This window comes from Formica exsecta, unplaced genomic scaffold, assembly GCF_003651465.1.
Source record: "Formica exsecta isolate Colony F162 unplaced genomic scaffold, ASM365146v1 scaffold28, whole genome shotgun sequence".
NCBI lineage: Eukaryota > Metazoa > Arthropoda > Insecta > Hymenoptera > Formicidae > Formica > Formica exsecta.
Window position 1 is genome coordinate 278,012 of NW_021850063.1, and position 16,070 is coordinate 294,081.

The 16,070-nt window shown below is 35.7% G+C and overlaps 3 protein-coding genes across 7 annotated transcripts in view; 2 read left to right on the plus strand and 1 right to left on the minus strand.

Annotated features, from left to right (window-relative positions):
• The window catches only part of LOC115237156 (sodium leak channel non-selective protein), a 26,693-nt gene extending 16,921 nt beyond the window's left edge, over positions 1–9,772 (plus strand). The window contains exons 32-54 of the mRNA XM_029810042.1: positions 1–148; positions 351–542; positions 623–760; positions 861–1,067; positions 1,370–1,566; positions 1,640–1,762; positions 1,999–2,172; positions 2,244–2,423; positions 2,509–2,761; positions 2,953–3,120; positions 3,242–3,450; positions 4,256–4,376; positions 4,487–4,620; positions 4,695–4,860; positions 5,484–5,678; positions 5,756–5,973; positions 6,183–6,406; positions 6,647–6,783; positions 6,884–7,020; positions 7,278–7,428; positions 7,498–7,632; positions 7,951–8,125; positions 8,214–9,772. Coding sequence (XP_029665902.1) covers positions 1–148; positions 351–542; positions 623–760; positions 861–1,067; positions 1,370–1,566; positions 1,640–1,762; positions 1,999–2,172; positions 2,244–2,423; positions 2,509–2,761; positions 2,953–3,120; positions 3,242–3,450; positions 4,256–4,376; positions 4,487–4,620; positions 4,695–4,860; positions 5,484–5,678; positions 5,756–5,973; positions 6,183–6,406; positions 6,647–6,783; positions 6,884–7,020; positions 7,278–7,428; positions 7,498–7,632; positions 7,951–8,125; positions 8,214–8,392 — 3,961 coding nt within the window. The 3' untranslated portion in view covers positions 8,393–9,772. The remainder of the gene's footprint in view (positions 149–350; positions 543–622; positions 761–860; positions 1,068–1,369; positions 1,567–1,639; positions 1,763–1,998; positions 2,173–2,243; positions 2,424–2,508; positions 2,762–2,952; positions 3,121–3,241; positions 3,451–4,255; positions 4,377–4,486; positions 4,621–4,694; positions 4,861–5,483; positions 5,679–5,755; positions 5,974–6,182; positions 6,407–6,646; positions 6,784–6,883; positions 7,021–7,277; positions 7,429–7,497; positions 7,633–7,950; positions 8,126–8,213) is intronic.
• The window catches only part of LOC115237149 (DNA replication licensing factor Mcm3), a 35,020-nt gene extending 20,145 nt beyond the window's left edge, over positions 1–14,875 (minus strand). The window contains exons 1-12 of one of the 3 annotated variants that reach the window (XM_029810027.1): positions 14,670–14,875; positions 13,910–14,022; positions 13,598–13,806; positions 13,276–13,406; positions 12,958–13,196; positions 12,605–12,847; positions 11,956–12,319; positions 11,337–11,641; positions 11,060–11,210; positions 10,519–10,946; positions 10,071–10,279; positions 5,831–5,945 (exon numbers count right to left, since the gene is read on the minus strand). In XM_029810027.1, the coding sequence (XP_029665887.1) occupies positions 10,081–10,279; positions 10,519–10,946; positions 11,060–11,210; positions 11,337–11,641; positions 11,956–12,319; positions 12,605–12,847; positions 12,958–13,196; positions 13,276–13,406; positions 13,598–13,806; positions 13,910–14,022; positions 14,670–14,738 (2,451 nt within the window). In that variant the 5' untranslated portion in view covers positions 14,739–14,875 and the 3' untranslated portion in view covers positions 5,831–5,945; positions 10,071–10,080. Of the gene's footprint in view, positions 1–5,830; positions 5,946–7,944; positions 8,075–10,070; positions 10,280–10,518; positions 10,947–11,059; positions 11,211–11,336; positions 11,642–11,955; positions 12,320–12,604; positions 12,848–12,957; positions 13,197–13,275; positions 13,407–13,597; positions 13,807–13,909; positions 14,023–14,669 lie in introns of those variants that run through there. The other 2 variants (XM_029810026.1, XM_029810029.1) reach the window with 2 other exon arrangements.
• Positions 14,876–14,937: 62 nt separating this feature from the next.
• Positions 14,938–16,058, plus strand: LOC115237155 (probable 28S ribosomal protein S23, mitochondrial). Of its 3 annotated transcripts, none has more exons than XM_029810039.1 (4): positions 14,938–15,156; positions 15,461–15,622; positions 15,715–15,820; positions 15,896–16,058. In XM_029810039.1, the coding sequence occupies exons 2-4, from the start codon at positions 15,489–15,491 to the stop codon at positions 16,010–16,012; spliced, it is 357 nt and encodes a 118-aa protein (XP_029665899.1). In that variant the 5' UTR covers positions 14,938–15,156; positions 15,461–15,488; the 3' UTR covers positions 16,013–16,058. The 3 variants fall into 3 exon arrangements, with proteins under 3 accessions (XP_029665899.1, XP_029665900.1, XP_029665898.1); XM_029810040.1 differs by having other exon boundaries at positions 14,938–15,134; XM_029810038.1 differs by having other exon boundaries at positions 14,939–15,150.
• Positions 16,059–16,070: the final 12 nt, after the last annotated feature.

The following is a 16,070-nucleotide window of genomic DNA, read 5'->3' on the forward strand; positions in this document are numbered from 1 at the left end:
GGACTTGGAGACGCTCTTCAAGATATGGTGCCTTGGATTCCGGAGTTACTACAAGCATTCGATTCACAAGTTCGAGTTGCTGCTTGCTATCGGCACAACTTTACACATTATTCCGTTCTTTTATCTCTCTGGATTCACTTACTTTCAGGTCTCTATCAGTTACTTCCAACTCTTCGTCTTTCGTGTTGTTTCACTTCACTTCATTTTTCTATGCTTGAATGTGCTCTTTAAATTCGTTGTTTGCGCTGTTTCCTTAACCGCTGATTTTTCAACTTTTAGAAATTTGAACAACTATTGTTTGGGAAAACAATAATAGATTTTTAATATTTTATATCTTTGTATACGAAAAGGTTCTCAGAGTGGTCCGGCTTATTAAAGCGTCACCGATGTTGGAGGACTTCGTCTACAAAATTTTTGGTCCTGGCAAGAAACTCGGCAGTCTCATTATTTTTACCATGTGCCTGCTGGTGATATCTTCCAGCATTTCCATGCAGCTTTTCTGTTTTCTCTGCGACTTTACCAAGTTTGAAACTTTTCCCGAAGTAAGTCGCTTTTATACTTTAACGAATTTTATTGCTACATAATTGTGTGTTCTAAGCTTCAAAGGATAAATTTTTTTTAGGCATTTATGTCGATGTTCCAAATTCTCACGCAAGAAGCCTGGGTCGATGTCATGGACGAGACCATGCTACGAACTCATGAAACAATGGCACCTCTAGTCGCAGTATATTTTATTTTATATCATCTCTTCGTCACTCTGGTACATGTTTTTCACTTGATATTTCTTGAATGCAATAAATGCGTGTTAAAATTATATAACGAATATTAATCAATGTAATTAATTAAAACTATCTCTTCAGATTGTATTGAGTCTCTTCGTCGCAGTGATCCTAGACAATCTTGAGCTGGACGAAGATATAAAGAAATTGAAACAACTGAAGTTTCGTGAACAAAGCGCCGAGATAAAGGAGAGCTTGCCGTTCAGGCTGAGAATCTTTGAAAAATTCCCGGATAGTCCGCAAATGACGTGTCTTCACAAAGTACCGTCGGACTTCAATCTGCCGAAGGTTTCTGAAGAAATATTATTCTTTCTTGCGATTCGTTATTAATAATTTTAATAAATTTTTAATATTAATTTAAAAAAAAACAATAACTATTCAATGCATTGAAATCAATATTTGATTTATCTTTTCTAAGGTGCGTGAGAGTTTTATGCGACAGTTTGTGATCGAAGTAGAAGACGAGGAGAACGAAAATGCTAAAAGAATTAACGAAACCTTCGATTCAAAAATAGTATATAGAAAACAACGTCCGGTAAAGATCTTGAACAATCTGCATTGAAATCAATATTTGATTTATCTTTTCTAAGGTGCGTGAAAGTTTTATGCGACAGTTTGTGATCGAAGTAGAAGACGAGGAGAACGAAAATGCTAAAAGAATTAACGAAACCTTCGATTCAAAAATAGTATATAGAAAACAACGTCCGGTAAAGATCTTGAACAATCCACCGAAGGTGAGAACTGTTGTCACTAATTTGAAGAAAGCAGCTGTCATTTATATCATAAAGTAAGTTTAACATCGCGTTGCGGTGTTACTACTCTAAAACTTAGACTTGGAACTAATTTTTAATTGCTTACAGTGACTCCAACAATCAGAGATTACTATTGGGAGATTCTGCCATGATTCCAGTACCAGGAAAAGGACTTTTAAAACCGCAGGGTACTGTTAGCAGCGCCAAGCAGCTTCGCATTGACCAGAAAAAGTAAGAATAAAATACAAAGATATAAGAAAAGAATCTAAAAAAGAGAATCGACATTTATAGGTTTGAAAATTTAAGAAATAGAACAATATATATTCAATGATCCAATATTCTTTTTCAATTCGTTATTACATAGAAGTTTTAATATTTTTTAATATATTATTCATAACAATACTACTCGCATATTTTACGTCTTCGCTTTTATTCTATTTGTTTTTTTTACTCACGGACGAAAATAGATCAATCAGAAGAAGCGTCCGAAGTGGATCGATCAAGCTCAAACAGACGTACGAGCATCTCATGGAAAACGGAGACATAGGTGGAATAAACAGAGTTAGTTCATCGCGCAGCAGACCGCACGATTTAGATATCAAGTTGCTTCAAGCTAAGAGACAACAGGCGGAAATGCGACGGTACGCCGCACATTTCTAAGATCTCCGCCAATCTAATATTCTACATCTTTTTTCTTTTTTTATCTCTCCAGAAATCAACGAGAAGATGATTTGCGAGAGAATCATCCATTCTTCGACACGCCGTTATTTGCGGTACCACGCGAGAGCAAATTCCGAAAGTATTGCCAGTTGTTCGTCTATGCGAGATACGATGCGAAACTGAAGGATCCTTTAACGGGCAAGGAAAGGAAAGTGCAGTACAAGAGCTTGCAGTAAGATTTGTTGTAATATTAAAACATTGAGATGGAACTAAAAGGGACACTCAAGCTGATGAATTTTTTATCTCTTTCTCTGCAGCAATTTTCTCGGTTTAGTGACTTATCTCGACTGGGTGATGATATTCATCACGACGTTGTCATGCATCTCGATGATGTTCGAGACACCGCGGTACCGCGTGATGGAGGAGCCGGCGTTGCAGATTACCGAATATTGCTTTGTTATTTGCATGAGCATCGAACTAGCGCTCAAGATTTTGGCGGACGGCCTGTTTTTCACACCTAAGGCTTACATCAAGGATGTCGCCTCTGTATTGGATGTTTTCATTTACATCGTACGTATAATACATCAAAAATATATATACATCGAATTCTACTTCATACTATAAAATATTTTTGTAATTTTGAGAAAAATAATAATTATGATAAAAATCGTACAAAATAGTTATATAATAATATAATTGTATAAATCATGTAATACATGATAACAATTTTTGTATGTTGCCACGTTATTATATTATTGCAGGTGAGTCTTGTGTTCTTATGTTGGATGCCGAAGAGTGTGCCGCCGAATTCCGGAGCACAATTGCTGATGATATTACGATGCGTCAGACCATTGAGGATCTTTACTCTTGTACCGCACATGAGAAAGGTCGTTTATGAGCTTTGCAGGGGATTCAAAGAAATTCTGTTGGTAAATGTTGAAAATTTTAAAGCATAGTACCCCTCCCTCTCTCCCTAAAATTTTGGTCTAGAAATGACGTGGATTTATGAACTGCCAAACAAAGTGATTGATAAAGAACCATTTTATTTAGGTATCGACATTATTGATTCTATTAATGTTCGTATTTGCGAGCTATGGTGTACAATTGTATGGCGGTCGATTAGCAAGATGTAACGATCCTACTATTTTAAAGCGCGAGGATTGCGTCGGCGTGTTCATGAGAAGAGTGTTTGTGACGAAAATGAAGCTGCGACCGGGGAAGAACGAGAGTTATCCGTCCATTTTAGTACCACGCGTTTGGTGAGCATAAAATGGTTAATAAATCGGTCAGTTCTATTTCGACTAAATATACACTCAAAAAAGTGGTATTGCAACCACAGCAAAAATTTTCTGGGTGCGCAAAATTAACTGAGGTACATAAATGATTAGCAAATACTGTGATATCGCATATGTTTCGCATTTAATCGATCTAAGTGACAGAGACAGAATTTATATCTGAACTGTTTGTGAAATTTAGAAAGAATGTTTTTCTGTGGCGCCTATCCATGTTAAGGCCAATCATACTTGTTATAAAGTTTGGCTGTGGTATACAGAAAAAATTAGCGGCAAGAAACAAATGAATATATAATCCTCACGTCTAACATATTTGTATAACGCGCTCAATCTATCTAGCTCTTTTAAACAATTTCTCTCAATTTTTCGATGCTGCAGTTATAATTGGCAGTTATATTTCTCACAAAGATCGTTCTAGCTGTAGTATCGAAACTCATATTTATCCAATGCAGTGATTAACATTTGGCAATGGGACCTAAATTTTCTAGAAGATATTATTAGAATATTGCTGCTATAAATTCTATATGTAACAGACAATATTCTAACAGATACAAAAAATAGCAATAAATTTTTGTTGTGACACCTAGAATCTACCTATATCAGCAAGACATTTTTTTGAGGGTATAATTATATTTTATTAATAATTATATTTTATTGTATACTATCAGATATATATTTTTTATCAATAATTCATATTCTCTCTCTCTCTCTCTTAATGCAATGCTTATAGATTTTTTTGTCTTCGTAGTACTAATACTGTAATGCGTTTCAGGGCTAATCCTAAACGGTTTAACTTTGATAACATCGGCGATGCGATGATGGCTTTGTTCGAAGTACTTTCTTTCAAAGGCTGGCTCGATGTGCGGGATGTTCTTATTAAAGCTCTCGGTCCTGTGAGTCACTAATTTTTACTTTAATACACAAACACGCTTCGTAAAAATTTACATATTTTGCGCTTCAAGAATAAGTAATTTTTATCATATTGTATATCCTATTTTTTCAGGTTCATGCAATCTATATACACATTTATATCTTCCTTGGTTGTATGATCGGCTTAACGCTATTCGTAGGTGTCGTGATCGCGAATTACTCCGAGAACAAAGGCACCGCTTTGCTTACGGTTGATCAGAGAAGATGGTGAGAGGTTTCGAGATATTTTATCGGCGAATTTCGATCTCGATATGATTTACTAGATATGAATTTCGATGCAGGTGCGACTTGAAGAAACGTTTAAAAATCGCTCAGCCGTTGCACTTACCGCCGAGACCGGACGGCAAGAAGTTCCGTGCTTTCATCTACGACATTACGCAGAACATTTATTTCAAACGATTCATCGCCGTCATGGTGCTCATAAATAGCGCTCTGCTGTGCGTCTCTGTGAGTTGAACAAGGCTAATCTTTCGATTTAAACATGCCAGAACTGATAGATACTTGTCAGGATCTCGCGATACCTTCCATAATTATCCCATTTTTACTTAGGCATTGCTTTCATTCGCGCCTTAGATAAGCTCTCTATTTATTGGCAATAGTTTAATTACAGAAATTGTTATATAACAACTAGAGAGTTACATGCATGATCACGTGAACTCAATATGCTAGCTTAAAGTTCTTACAACGAATCAATCTTGCTTGAAAACGCCATTTGCGAGCTTGAGAAAAGCAGCTTTAATTAAGCAGCCTTACTTCCTATTTAGTTCTTTACAAATTTATTAGTCATGTATATAGAACAAGCGTCCAACGGTAGGATTAGTAGGATCACGACAAGCATCGTGTTGAAAAGACAAAGTGACGTCCAATCTCGAAAAAAATAGAAGATAACAGAAAAAAAATCATTCCTACATATAGAGAAGCCCCCATCGATTTGGAGACTGTTACTTTGAATCATTTGTTCCTTACCGGCTACCATTAGACCGTGGCTAAAAGTTAGTGTGACTAATCGTTTGCTCATGTTTAATCTGCGGTCTTCTCCTCTTTTTTTTCTTTATCTTGCTCGTCTCAAGTGGAGAATCGAGGAGGAACATACGGAAGCGCTCGCTACGGTCTCCACGATTCTGACACTGGTCTTCCTCGTGGAAGTAATCATGAAAAACATTGCTTTTACACCACGTGGCTATTGGCAGTCCAGAAGAAACAGATATGATTTGCTCGTGACAGTCGTGGGCGTTATCTGGATCGTTATACATTGCACGATGAAGGTATGTTTGATATATCTAGTTAGATTCTCTTCGCCACATTCTTTTCCTAGTATTATGATTTACTGCGTTGCTTTCAGAATGACCTATCCTACGTGATCGGATTTATGGTTGTGATCCTCAGATTTTTCACCATCACCGGCAAACACACGACTCTTAAGATGCTGATGTTGACGGTCGGTGTATCTGTCTGCAAAAGTTTCTTCATCATATTCGGCATGTTTCTCCTTGTGTTCTTTTATGCGTTAGCCGGCACCATAATCTTTGGTACTGTAAAGTACGGAGAAGGCATAGGAAGGTGAGAAATACACATATACGTTTACACTTTTAATTTATCATTAAAGAATTATTCTCACCAGATTTTTTAGAATTTATAAGTATATAAAACGTACATCTTTTTATCTGGATTTTTCAATGGTACTAAATCTCTTTTCTGAATTCATGATCTTTCTTCGTCTCCTGTATTATTTTCGCCAGTGTATTAAAAGCAATCTCTTTGCAATCCAGACGTGCTAATTTTGAGTCACCGGTCACCGGCGTGGCGATGCTCTTTCGCATAGTGACAGGAGAGGATTGGAATAAAATTATGCACGACTGCATGATACAGCCGCCCTATTGCACACCGGCGAATAATTACTGGGAAACAGATTGTGGCAATTTCCACGCTTCTCTAATTTATTTTTGCACCTTTTACGTCATTATTACTTACATCGTCTTGAATCTTTTAGTGGGTATGTACAGGATACGCACCAAATAAATATTTACGTCAAGTTATCATATAGATATTATTTATATTTAAAAAAATGACACAATTATTTTTCTCTCGCTTTACTTATGGAGAGAGGAAGAAGGATATTTAAATTAATTTTTTAAAACAATATTCTTTTAATTAGATTTTTAGAATAATTTAATTAGAAAGAGTGAGAATCGCAGGTAAGAAAAATAAAATTTTGTGTTTTTTTTTCAAACAGCTATTATCATGGAGAACTTTTCTCTATTTTATTCGAATGAAGAAGACGCATTATTATCATACGCCGACATAAGGAACTTCCAGAACACGTGGAATGTCGTTGATAATCACCAAAAAGGTGTTATACCGGTGAAGCGGGTATGGTCTTACTTATGAATTTCGAATAAATAATTCCATATCCAGCAAGACGATATAACAATCCTTAAGAAGTGCAAATAATAATACTAATATGTTTCAGGTGAAATTTATTTTGCGGTTATTAAAGGGTAGATTGGAGACTGATCCACAGAAAGATCGCCTGCTCTTCAAGTACATGTGCTATGAGCTGGAACGACTGCACAATGGTGAAGACGTCACCTTTCATGACGTCATTAAGTAAGTTTTGTGAAACTGACTGTGATCAATAGTAAGTGCGTTTACTCTCTTTATATTAAGTTTTTAATTAAAATCCGATAGAGATGTTTTATGAATCTTTCAGATATTTTATAAATTGCTCTAGATTTTTTCATCCTTCTTATGTTGTACCATCTGGTTTGCAAATTCTTCAACCATACACAAATGATGTGTGTGAATAGTCTTATATCATTCGAGTTTAATTATTAAAAAGCTTTCTAAATTGAAGAATTTTTTAGTATGTTATCGTACCGTTCAGTGGACATAAGAAAAGCGCTTCAACTGGAGGAACTGCTTGCACGGGAAGAGTTCGAATACATAATCGAGGAGGAGGTAGCCAAGCAAACCATTAGAACTTGGTTACAGGGCTGTTTGAAAAAGATACGAGCGGTGAGGATTGATTGATTTCAAAATCGTGTCGTGACAATAATCTTTCTTTTTTTTTCTATATTTTTGTAGAAGCAACAGAATAGTTTGATTGCCGGACTTCGTGCTACGAATAACGCGGCCGTGCCGCCTCAAGATCAGGAGAAAAGTAAAGAGGAGAAAAGCAAGGAAATTAGCGTCGATCGTGAAGAAGAGACCGAGACGAAGGTACATTTTATTTTATTTGCTTCACTATAATTCGAGCGCACACATACACATTCCTGGTAGAAAAGTTGATCTAAGAAAGAAATTTTTTAACATTTTTATATCAAAATTAACAAATCAATCATAATTTTTCTTTTAAAGTTTTCAAAAGAAATATATAAATAAACGAGTTTCTACATAATCTCTAAAATATCGTTCCGCTAGAATTTTTACATTGCCATTACTTGTGGATTATAATAAAAATTAATTATAAATAATTATCTTATGGTGAAATTCGTGTTATTTTTGTATTTTGTTATTTTTTAATCTTCTGACAATTAGGATGTCGAAGTTCCAAAACATAGAGCTAAGAAACCGGTAGTGCTTCCAAGATCGGACAGTATAGGAAGCGCTTCGGGAAGAAAATATCTGGCTCCGACGTTGTCGGATCCCGCATCCGTTCGATCTGAGAAAGATAAAATTGCGGTATCGAAGAAAAGAAATAGCAGACCGCCGTGTAAGTCTAAGCGATGATTTTCATATCATCGCACTTTGTCACTAAATATGATTTTGGGCTACATTTCTCCTCTTCGAATTTCTTTCAGCGATGGTGAAAAATAATTTACCTCATCTGACGGAAAATACGGAGCAAAGCAGGCAACAAAGGGAAGCATTGAGTAACAAGACAACTGTGCCTAAAGTTTCCAGTGTTATGCTGGAAGTTCGGGAATGGTGGAAGGAGCAATTAGCTTACAGCAGCGACTCCAGCGAGGACGAGGTTTAAATCTTGTAAGCCGTATGACGAAGAATTACGATTAGGAGCTAAACGATTATGATCAGGAGCAAATTGTAAAACGAGGATTCCTATCTTCAACAGTAAAAAAAAGAACGAATTTTTTCTCTGTTCACACAAGCCTAAAGATTTTGCATCGAGTAAGGAAAAAGAAATCGGAGGAAAAAAATGTGGTATGTGCCTAATAATTTTAATCGCTTGAAATCAGTCTCGAAAAACTTTAACGCGTTGAGCTTCGACCATAATTTACTCTTTCTAATGCCAAGAGCTGTTACATTAATATTTTGCTGTGTCAAAGAATAATTCCGTACGCTTTCCGAATCTTTTGTTGTGTTCGTTGTTTGTTGAAGCTCACCATGTTAAAGAAATCGATTTCCTAACGAAAGAGAGAAATGTAATCGAGATATACATGCTCATTTTTCGTATCGAATGTCTGGGCATTATGTGTGCGTCGAATAGATGATTTGTCCATATGAAAATTACTTAAATCCTTGAGCATCGATTTGTTTAAAAATGTCGAGGTGTAGAAAATTTCCTATACATCGTTCACGTATCCGTCATTCATTATCGATCATGTCGTTGGACACAACATTTTAATTAATTATATAGTGAATTTTATACGATATACAAAGTTTAAAGTTAATCATTGTGCAAGTAATAGTTGAATAGCGTTGTTAAGGGCAACTGTGAGTACAATTAGCGCAAGATGCGATTCGTCGTAGATACTTTTGTCACGAAGATGGTCCCGATTCTCTATGAAAATAATAGGATATTATGGAATGCCAGAATATGTTCCAAGAGAAGGCCTGTATCGTAATAGATCTACGCGAATTGATTGATTTAATATCAGCGATTATAAAGTGTTAGCGCACTTAATGTTGATGTTACATTATCTTTGTTATAATTAGCAGTAATGCTGTTACGGGAGATACTTTAACGTAAAACAACAGTTGTGCAAGACTCGAGAAAGAGTTATTCGACCAAAGATGTAATTTATTTTCAAACAAGATTGTGTCGATTATACGTTGTGCATGTTGAACGTAGGAAAGATAATTGGAACATTTATATATATTGTCGTGAATTTTTATAATAAGACGAAGAATGTATGTGTGTGCGAGTATGTCGAATAAATCCGTCAAACTTTAAGCGATCGATGTTGGCACAATAATACGCACACGCGAAGTGAGTCGATATGTTACGCGTATATATGTATTTACAGAAGTGGAGAGATTTTTAGCATTGGAAATCGCATTATGTTTACGTCAGTGTAAATGAATGTTGATGATTGTTGCTAGTTTATGTGCCAATGTATTGTCTTATCGAGTATGGGACAAATAAATGTTGTTAGATATCATTATTCGTAAAATTGTATAAAATTCGTTATTATTACTCGATGATTATTAGTATAGACACAAACGGTTAAAAAAAATTTCGAATATTTGCATAAAATTGTGGAGAGTAAAACTGATACATACATAAATCGAATGATATAAATACACCATTGCTACATGTTTCATATAAAGTCATTGATTATTCATTATAGTTATGTTGGATAACCGTTTGCTTCTCGTATAATTGCATTAAACGAAAGCTTCGATTTCAATTTTATTTCAAATGGTATTCGCGCGCGTGCTTTGATTATCTAAAAAAACATAACAGAAAACATTACCAGTAAGATTTTATATCAGGAAGATGTTGCCTTCTGCTGCCATAATTTGATTTGCGTCGGTCATGGTGTCGATGGCGGCGTTGATCTCGTCGTTCGTGAAATTCAAAGATTGTGTTGTGTTTAAATAATTGGTGACTTCTCTCAACGGAATTGTCTGAGTCCTTCGGTCTTGGAACAACTTGTGAAGTGATGACTTGAAGATTGTAAGTCTAAACATCAGAGGAAAATTAATTAAGAATATGCTTTCTTTTCAGTCAATCTTCGTTTTTCTGTTTTATCAGGTATATTAATAATAAAATTAAAATATAAAAATGGATGTATATAAAATATTTAAGATGTAAAAAGTCAAAAGTGAAAGAAACTTTCATACTTATCCAAGTAACGATTTTATTATAATTTCACAAACACAAAGAATCAAACTCAGGTCATTTTTTTCGAATAAAATTACCTTTCCTGTGTGATTGTCGGCGTCGCTGTTTCCGGAACGGAAATTTCCATGCTCTCCGCGGTCTCCGTGCGACTCGGGGATGTGCGCATGCTGATTTTTTGTGACTGCGTCCTGGTTATTCTCGTGCTCGTCACATCGAGCGCATCATCGCTATCATACTCGTACGGATCGTCCGAATCTTTCGTCTTTTTACTGCGTTTTGGTTGTCTGCTCTCATCAATATCGCCCGCATTCTCCGACGCGTCGCTGTCGCGACGTCGTCGTTTCCTTTTTTCCTTTTCCAGTACGCGCTTGAAGTAAGCGAACTGCACAAGCTCTATCGCGGCGCGCGCGTCTTCTTCTTCCACGTTTTTCGAGAGCCGTGCTTTCGCATGTGCTGTCGCTAACCGGATCAGCGTCTCCAAGGTTCTTGCGGTTATCGGTTGAGTCTGAAAATTATATAAAAAGAGATATTTGTATAACTTCTTTTTGATGATTTTGATATATAGTATCGATTGGAATCTTTCTTTTACCCTATAGAAACAAAAGTATCAAAACTCACCCTCGCAACATCGTATTCCACCATATCTTCCGACCGAAGTTTCGAATATTCTTCCGCGATAACGGCGCTGGCTTCTTCCGTGAGTCTGGGTTTCATGCATCGTGCGATATGAATATATTTTCTCATGAACTGTATGGAGAGAATCTGATCGCTAAAAAAAATTCGTATAAAACAGGTCTCTTTGTATAAAATCTTTACACATCAGCATTTAGAATTAATTGAAAAGTTCATACTATATTTAAAATAAAAAAATACGTATAAATTGCAATATATTTACTTCTTAGAACGCGTTTGTCCGTGTAAAAGTGGATCGTATTTCTGATAAACTTGGGTTTGCATCTCCTCAGTGGCCACATCATCCGGATTCTTCGTGGTCAACATATCCAATTTGGAACCTAAACTCAAGGCCTCCCCATCTTGCTCTAGAGGATTTCTGTATCGATGCATTCTGACAACGTGATCACTAATTATGTGATCCTGATCTGAATCGATCACGTCTAGCATAACGAAGAGCAAATCGAAACGCGATAGCAGAGAATCCTGCAGGCCGATGTTTTCCATAGGTGTCTTGTACTGATCGTACTGAAAATAGAAAAAAAGCTTTCATTAGTATTATATTTTCTCTCTTGTCATTAGATATTTTATTCTGTGTATATTGGTATTATTCCATTTATTTGTTACATATTAGTCTAATTACTATATATTATTTTCTATATGAAAACAATTTTTAGTTTTACAGAGATATTTCTGCAAAGAAGCAAATCTGATTCAAAACTATCTAAATCTTTCCATAAATTACAGAGAAATCTCGAATAAAAGCTCGAATTTCTTCATAATTATTTTCCGCTTCTTCTTGAAATCTTCTTCAAGAGAATACCACAAGAGGACGAACTTACTCTTCCGTATACAGGATTCGCAGCCGCCAGTACCGAACAACGAGCATTCAGACTGGCGTGAATACCCGCTTTGGCGATCGTGATTCTGCCCTGTTCCATCACTTCGTGTATCGCCGTTCTGTCAATATCCGACATCTTGTCGAATTCGTCGATGCAAATGACACCGCGATCTGCCAGTACCATCGCACCCGCTTCTAGCCTACGCTCGCCGGTCTCCTGGTCAACCGTAACCGCCGCTGTCAGACCAACGCCAGAAGATCCACGTCCGGTAGTCGGAATTGCTCGTGGAGCGGTACACAATACATAACGTAATAGCTGTGACTTGGCCACCGATGGATCTCCAATTAGCAATACGTTTATATCTCTAATGTATGAAAGATGTCCTGATTATTATTCCAAGATCGTTAATGAATATTAAAGATAAAGGAGGCAAAACTTTCACTACTTGGTATCAATTATGAATTTTTTTCTTAGGTATTATTTTCCTTTACTAAATTGCAAAAGATCTCTTTATCAGACCTCTCAAATCAAATTTTTTAAAATGTATCAAAGCTTATTAAGAAATAACAGAATAAATTATCTGTTTTTTTAGTTATTGGATTAATCACATTTTCGATATATAAGCATGGAGAATTTGGTAAAATCTTACCCTCTTAGCCTTGTACCGTTTGGCAAGATCTTTTCTACCCCGCCTAATAGAAGACACAGAATCGCCTTTTTGATGTATTCGTTGCCATGTATAGATGGTGCAAGGGACTTAGCGAGGAGTTCAAAAATATTTTTGCAGGGATTGTTCTTTGCCAGTTTTTTGCACATGGCCACATCGTCGTGGGAAATCGCGAGATTAGCTTCCTTGCTCAGTTGCATCACATTGTTGGCGATTAGAACAGTCCTGATTATGCACAGAACACATATTTAGGTGAAAATAGAACAGATCCACAATTAAATCACAAAACTCACAATTAAATTGGAAAATAATTCTCCACCTTTGTCAGAACATACCTAAAAGCGCCAGTTGTGTATCCGCCTTGCTTTCCTGGAAGACATCGATAATTTCCAACGACCTGTACTCGATCTCCGGGCTTGCACAAGTCTACCAAATCGTTATCGCAGATTACATCCACGCTTCGTGGTAGCTGTCCAGCTGGAGCTTTCTCTGGCATCTCTTGTATAGTGAGTGTTTGATGATCTTTATAAGTGGACAAACCGAATTCTGTTTCCAATGGGTTGCCATCTTCATCCTACAGCCAAAAAGGTAAATTTTTTTGAAACTGATAAACAAATGTTTTTTTCTTATTTAAATATTGTAGAGACAATTACAGTAGTTGGATAAATAGCGGAATGCGGGAAAGCTTCCAAGGAAGTTAAATCCGAGTAGGCTCTCTCTAGGACTGTTTTGGTCACATCACAGTAATGGACACTTCTCACAACTTTTGGTCGTACCAGTGAACCTACAATAAATAATTTTATATGTAATATATGTTATTTTTATGAAAAGATAAATTTCTGAATAAAAATATCACAATTTTTTTGTAAGCCTATATACAAATGGATTAAATTATTCGAAATTAAACAGATTTTAATAAATTTAATAAATCTCACATGGAATAAAAGTTATGTTTTTTTCTCTGTAGGTACTCACATTTTGTGACGATACCCTCCACACATACCAAGTTACCAAGATAATGTGAGGTAAGTGTTCTTGGTGTAGCATGTTTGTTTCCAAAGCTACCTTCAAAAGCTACGAAGAAATCTTTGTTGCTCTTGGCATATTCAATATCTATACTTGAAATATACTGTTTTAAGGCATTTTGAAATGCTAGTTGTTCCTCGAAAGAATTATTTAATAAGCTGTAAATATATTAATTCATAATTCTTAACTCTTCAAGACATTGTGGACAATATTTATCCATACTACAAGTTAATAAGAACTGAAGAAATGAATCTATTATACCTTGCTGCACGCACAGAATTTTTCCTTCTCAAATCATTGATATTCACAACCAGTCTGTACTTATTTTCCTGAACCATGTTTTTAACCATTGTGGCATATATGCCTTGATCTTCCTGTAGGCATAATCAACATATCATAAAAACAATGATATAATCTTTATAACGCTTTATAATAAAATATATTTAAATTTACATATATATATATATATATATATATATATATATAAATTTTATAAAATTAATTTTTGTGTGCGCTGTCGTTTCGCAAATCACGAAGATCCGATCTATCTTATATTTAATTGCGGTTTAAAAGAGACACGGGGATCTTATCCCACTGCCACGTTCGGGAGAAGCGGACACGTGGATACGGCACTAGGAGAGGCACCCGCGAGATAACGATACGTCCTCTCTCGTGGACCATCGATCGAATCCTGCGCATTCGGGGGTGGCTGGCCATATTATTCCCCCGCGATCTCCCTTAAACGGCGCCGTGTACCCGCTGCTAGTCGATGCCGCGGATCGTGGGCTTCACTGCCGCGATTTTGGCCTCGCAAGTCGCGGCGTAGATCGTAGATGAACAACATTGTCATCATCATGCGGCTTTGTAATCCGGAGTAGTTAGGCAGCGCGCTCTCGTTCCGATTTCCGCTCCTTTTCTTCCCGACTATAAATTTAATAAAATTAATAAAATTAGAAGATGTAGCCGGTATGAAGTGAAAGTACACTGTGTTGATAACAAATGTTGATTATTAAATATCTACCATGTCGTCGAGAAAATCAACATATTCGCGCGTTATCTGTTCCAGATTCTGATCGATTTCCGTATCCATCCTTGCAGCAATTAATTAAAAAATCCAATATTTATTACACGATATCTATTATACGGAAAAATTCGAAGAAACACGCAAAACGCTTTGAAAGCTACGCGAACACGGTTCGGTTCTGTCTGCGCGGGAAAACGGCAGGTTAGCCACACTGTCATTTCAAAAAGTCACTTGCAAAGATCACATGCTAATTTTTAGGGACTTATCTTTTTATACCACACTGTAACGTTTTAAAAATGGCGACGGGATATTGTGATGATGCATGATGCTTGAAAAGTTAGGTTAATATCCGTGAAGACGAATCACCGGGTCTTTTCCGAATCGAGTGTTCCTTATAATTTATTCGCGAATCGTCACGTTAAAAGAAACACACCATGGCTCAAAGCAGATTAGAAAAAATTGGTACGGTTTATAGCAGGTGAGTGTATGTACTGTTTGTAATCCTGTCCAATAGAATTATTTTTGAATTTACGCGAAAATTAAATTGGCAATTATGTTTTAAAACTACCAAGCAATTTTTTCAATCGACATTTTATTATATAAATTTTATTAGAAATTAGAGTTTTTGGATAAAGATTTGGATATTATTTAATAACTTGTTTTGTATATTTGTGTTATATCATCTTTTGGAAATTAAAAAATGGAACTCTTGTTTACAATATTTAATAGCTAACTTAAAGATTTCGAACAATAGCTACATATATCTACATAATGGGAATGAATTTCAGGGTCATCTCGTTATTAAAGGGTAAAGCTATGAAAGAGGAAGACAAACCGTTATGGTTGGCAGTGTACGAGGCTTTCCCTCCGAAATACGAACCTAGATACAATAGACGACTGCCAAAGAAAGAAATCAGACCTATCTTTTATGAAGAGGATTTAATTCGAGTGTAAGATGTCTTTTACTGTATTACATTGAATAAAATATTTTTGTGTCATTCTCTATTTAAGTCATATCACTAAATTATGTTTGTTCTTGCAGAAGATTCCACAAAGATAAAAACTTTATACCAGCTACTAATTTAGCAAATGAAAATGTAAAATCTGCAACACAAAATTTTCTATCTATGTACAAAACAACAAAAGAGGTATGTACAGTAAGTTCGATTTATTATTAAATTGTTTATATAATATATTGTATTAAAAATATATTCAATTTATAGCAGGAAGAATTGTCGGAAGATAGTGTCTATAAAAAGGCAATGCAACAGTATACTTTAGAGGTAGAAACAAGAATGTCAAAGAAAGTAGAGACTAAACCACCTAATATATTTAAGTGATTATAAAATGTATTTTTTTTGTAAATAAAGACCTTGTTATTTAATGGATAGTAATCTA

Coding starts and splice junctions, on each gene's coding strand:
- LOC115237155 (XM_029810038.1), top strand. CDS start 15,107: ATGGCTCAAAGCAGATTAGAAAAAATTGGTACGGTTTATAGCAG. Junction 15,623..15,714: donor GAAGAGGATTTAATTCGAGT/GTAAGATGTCTT, acceptor TTGTTCTTGCAG/AAGATTCCACAAAGATAAAA. Junction 15,821..15,895: donor TGTACAAAACAACAAAAGAG/GTATGTACAGTA, acceptor TTCAATTTATAG/CAGGAAGAATTGTCGGAAGA.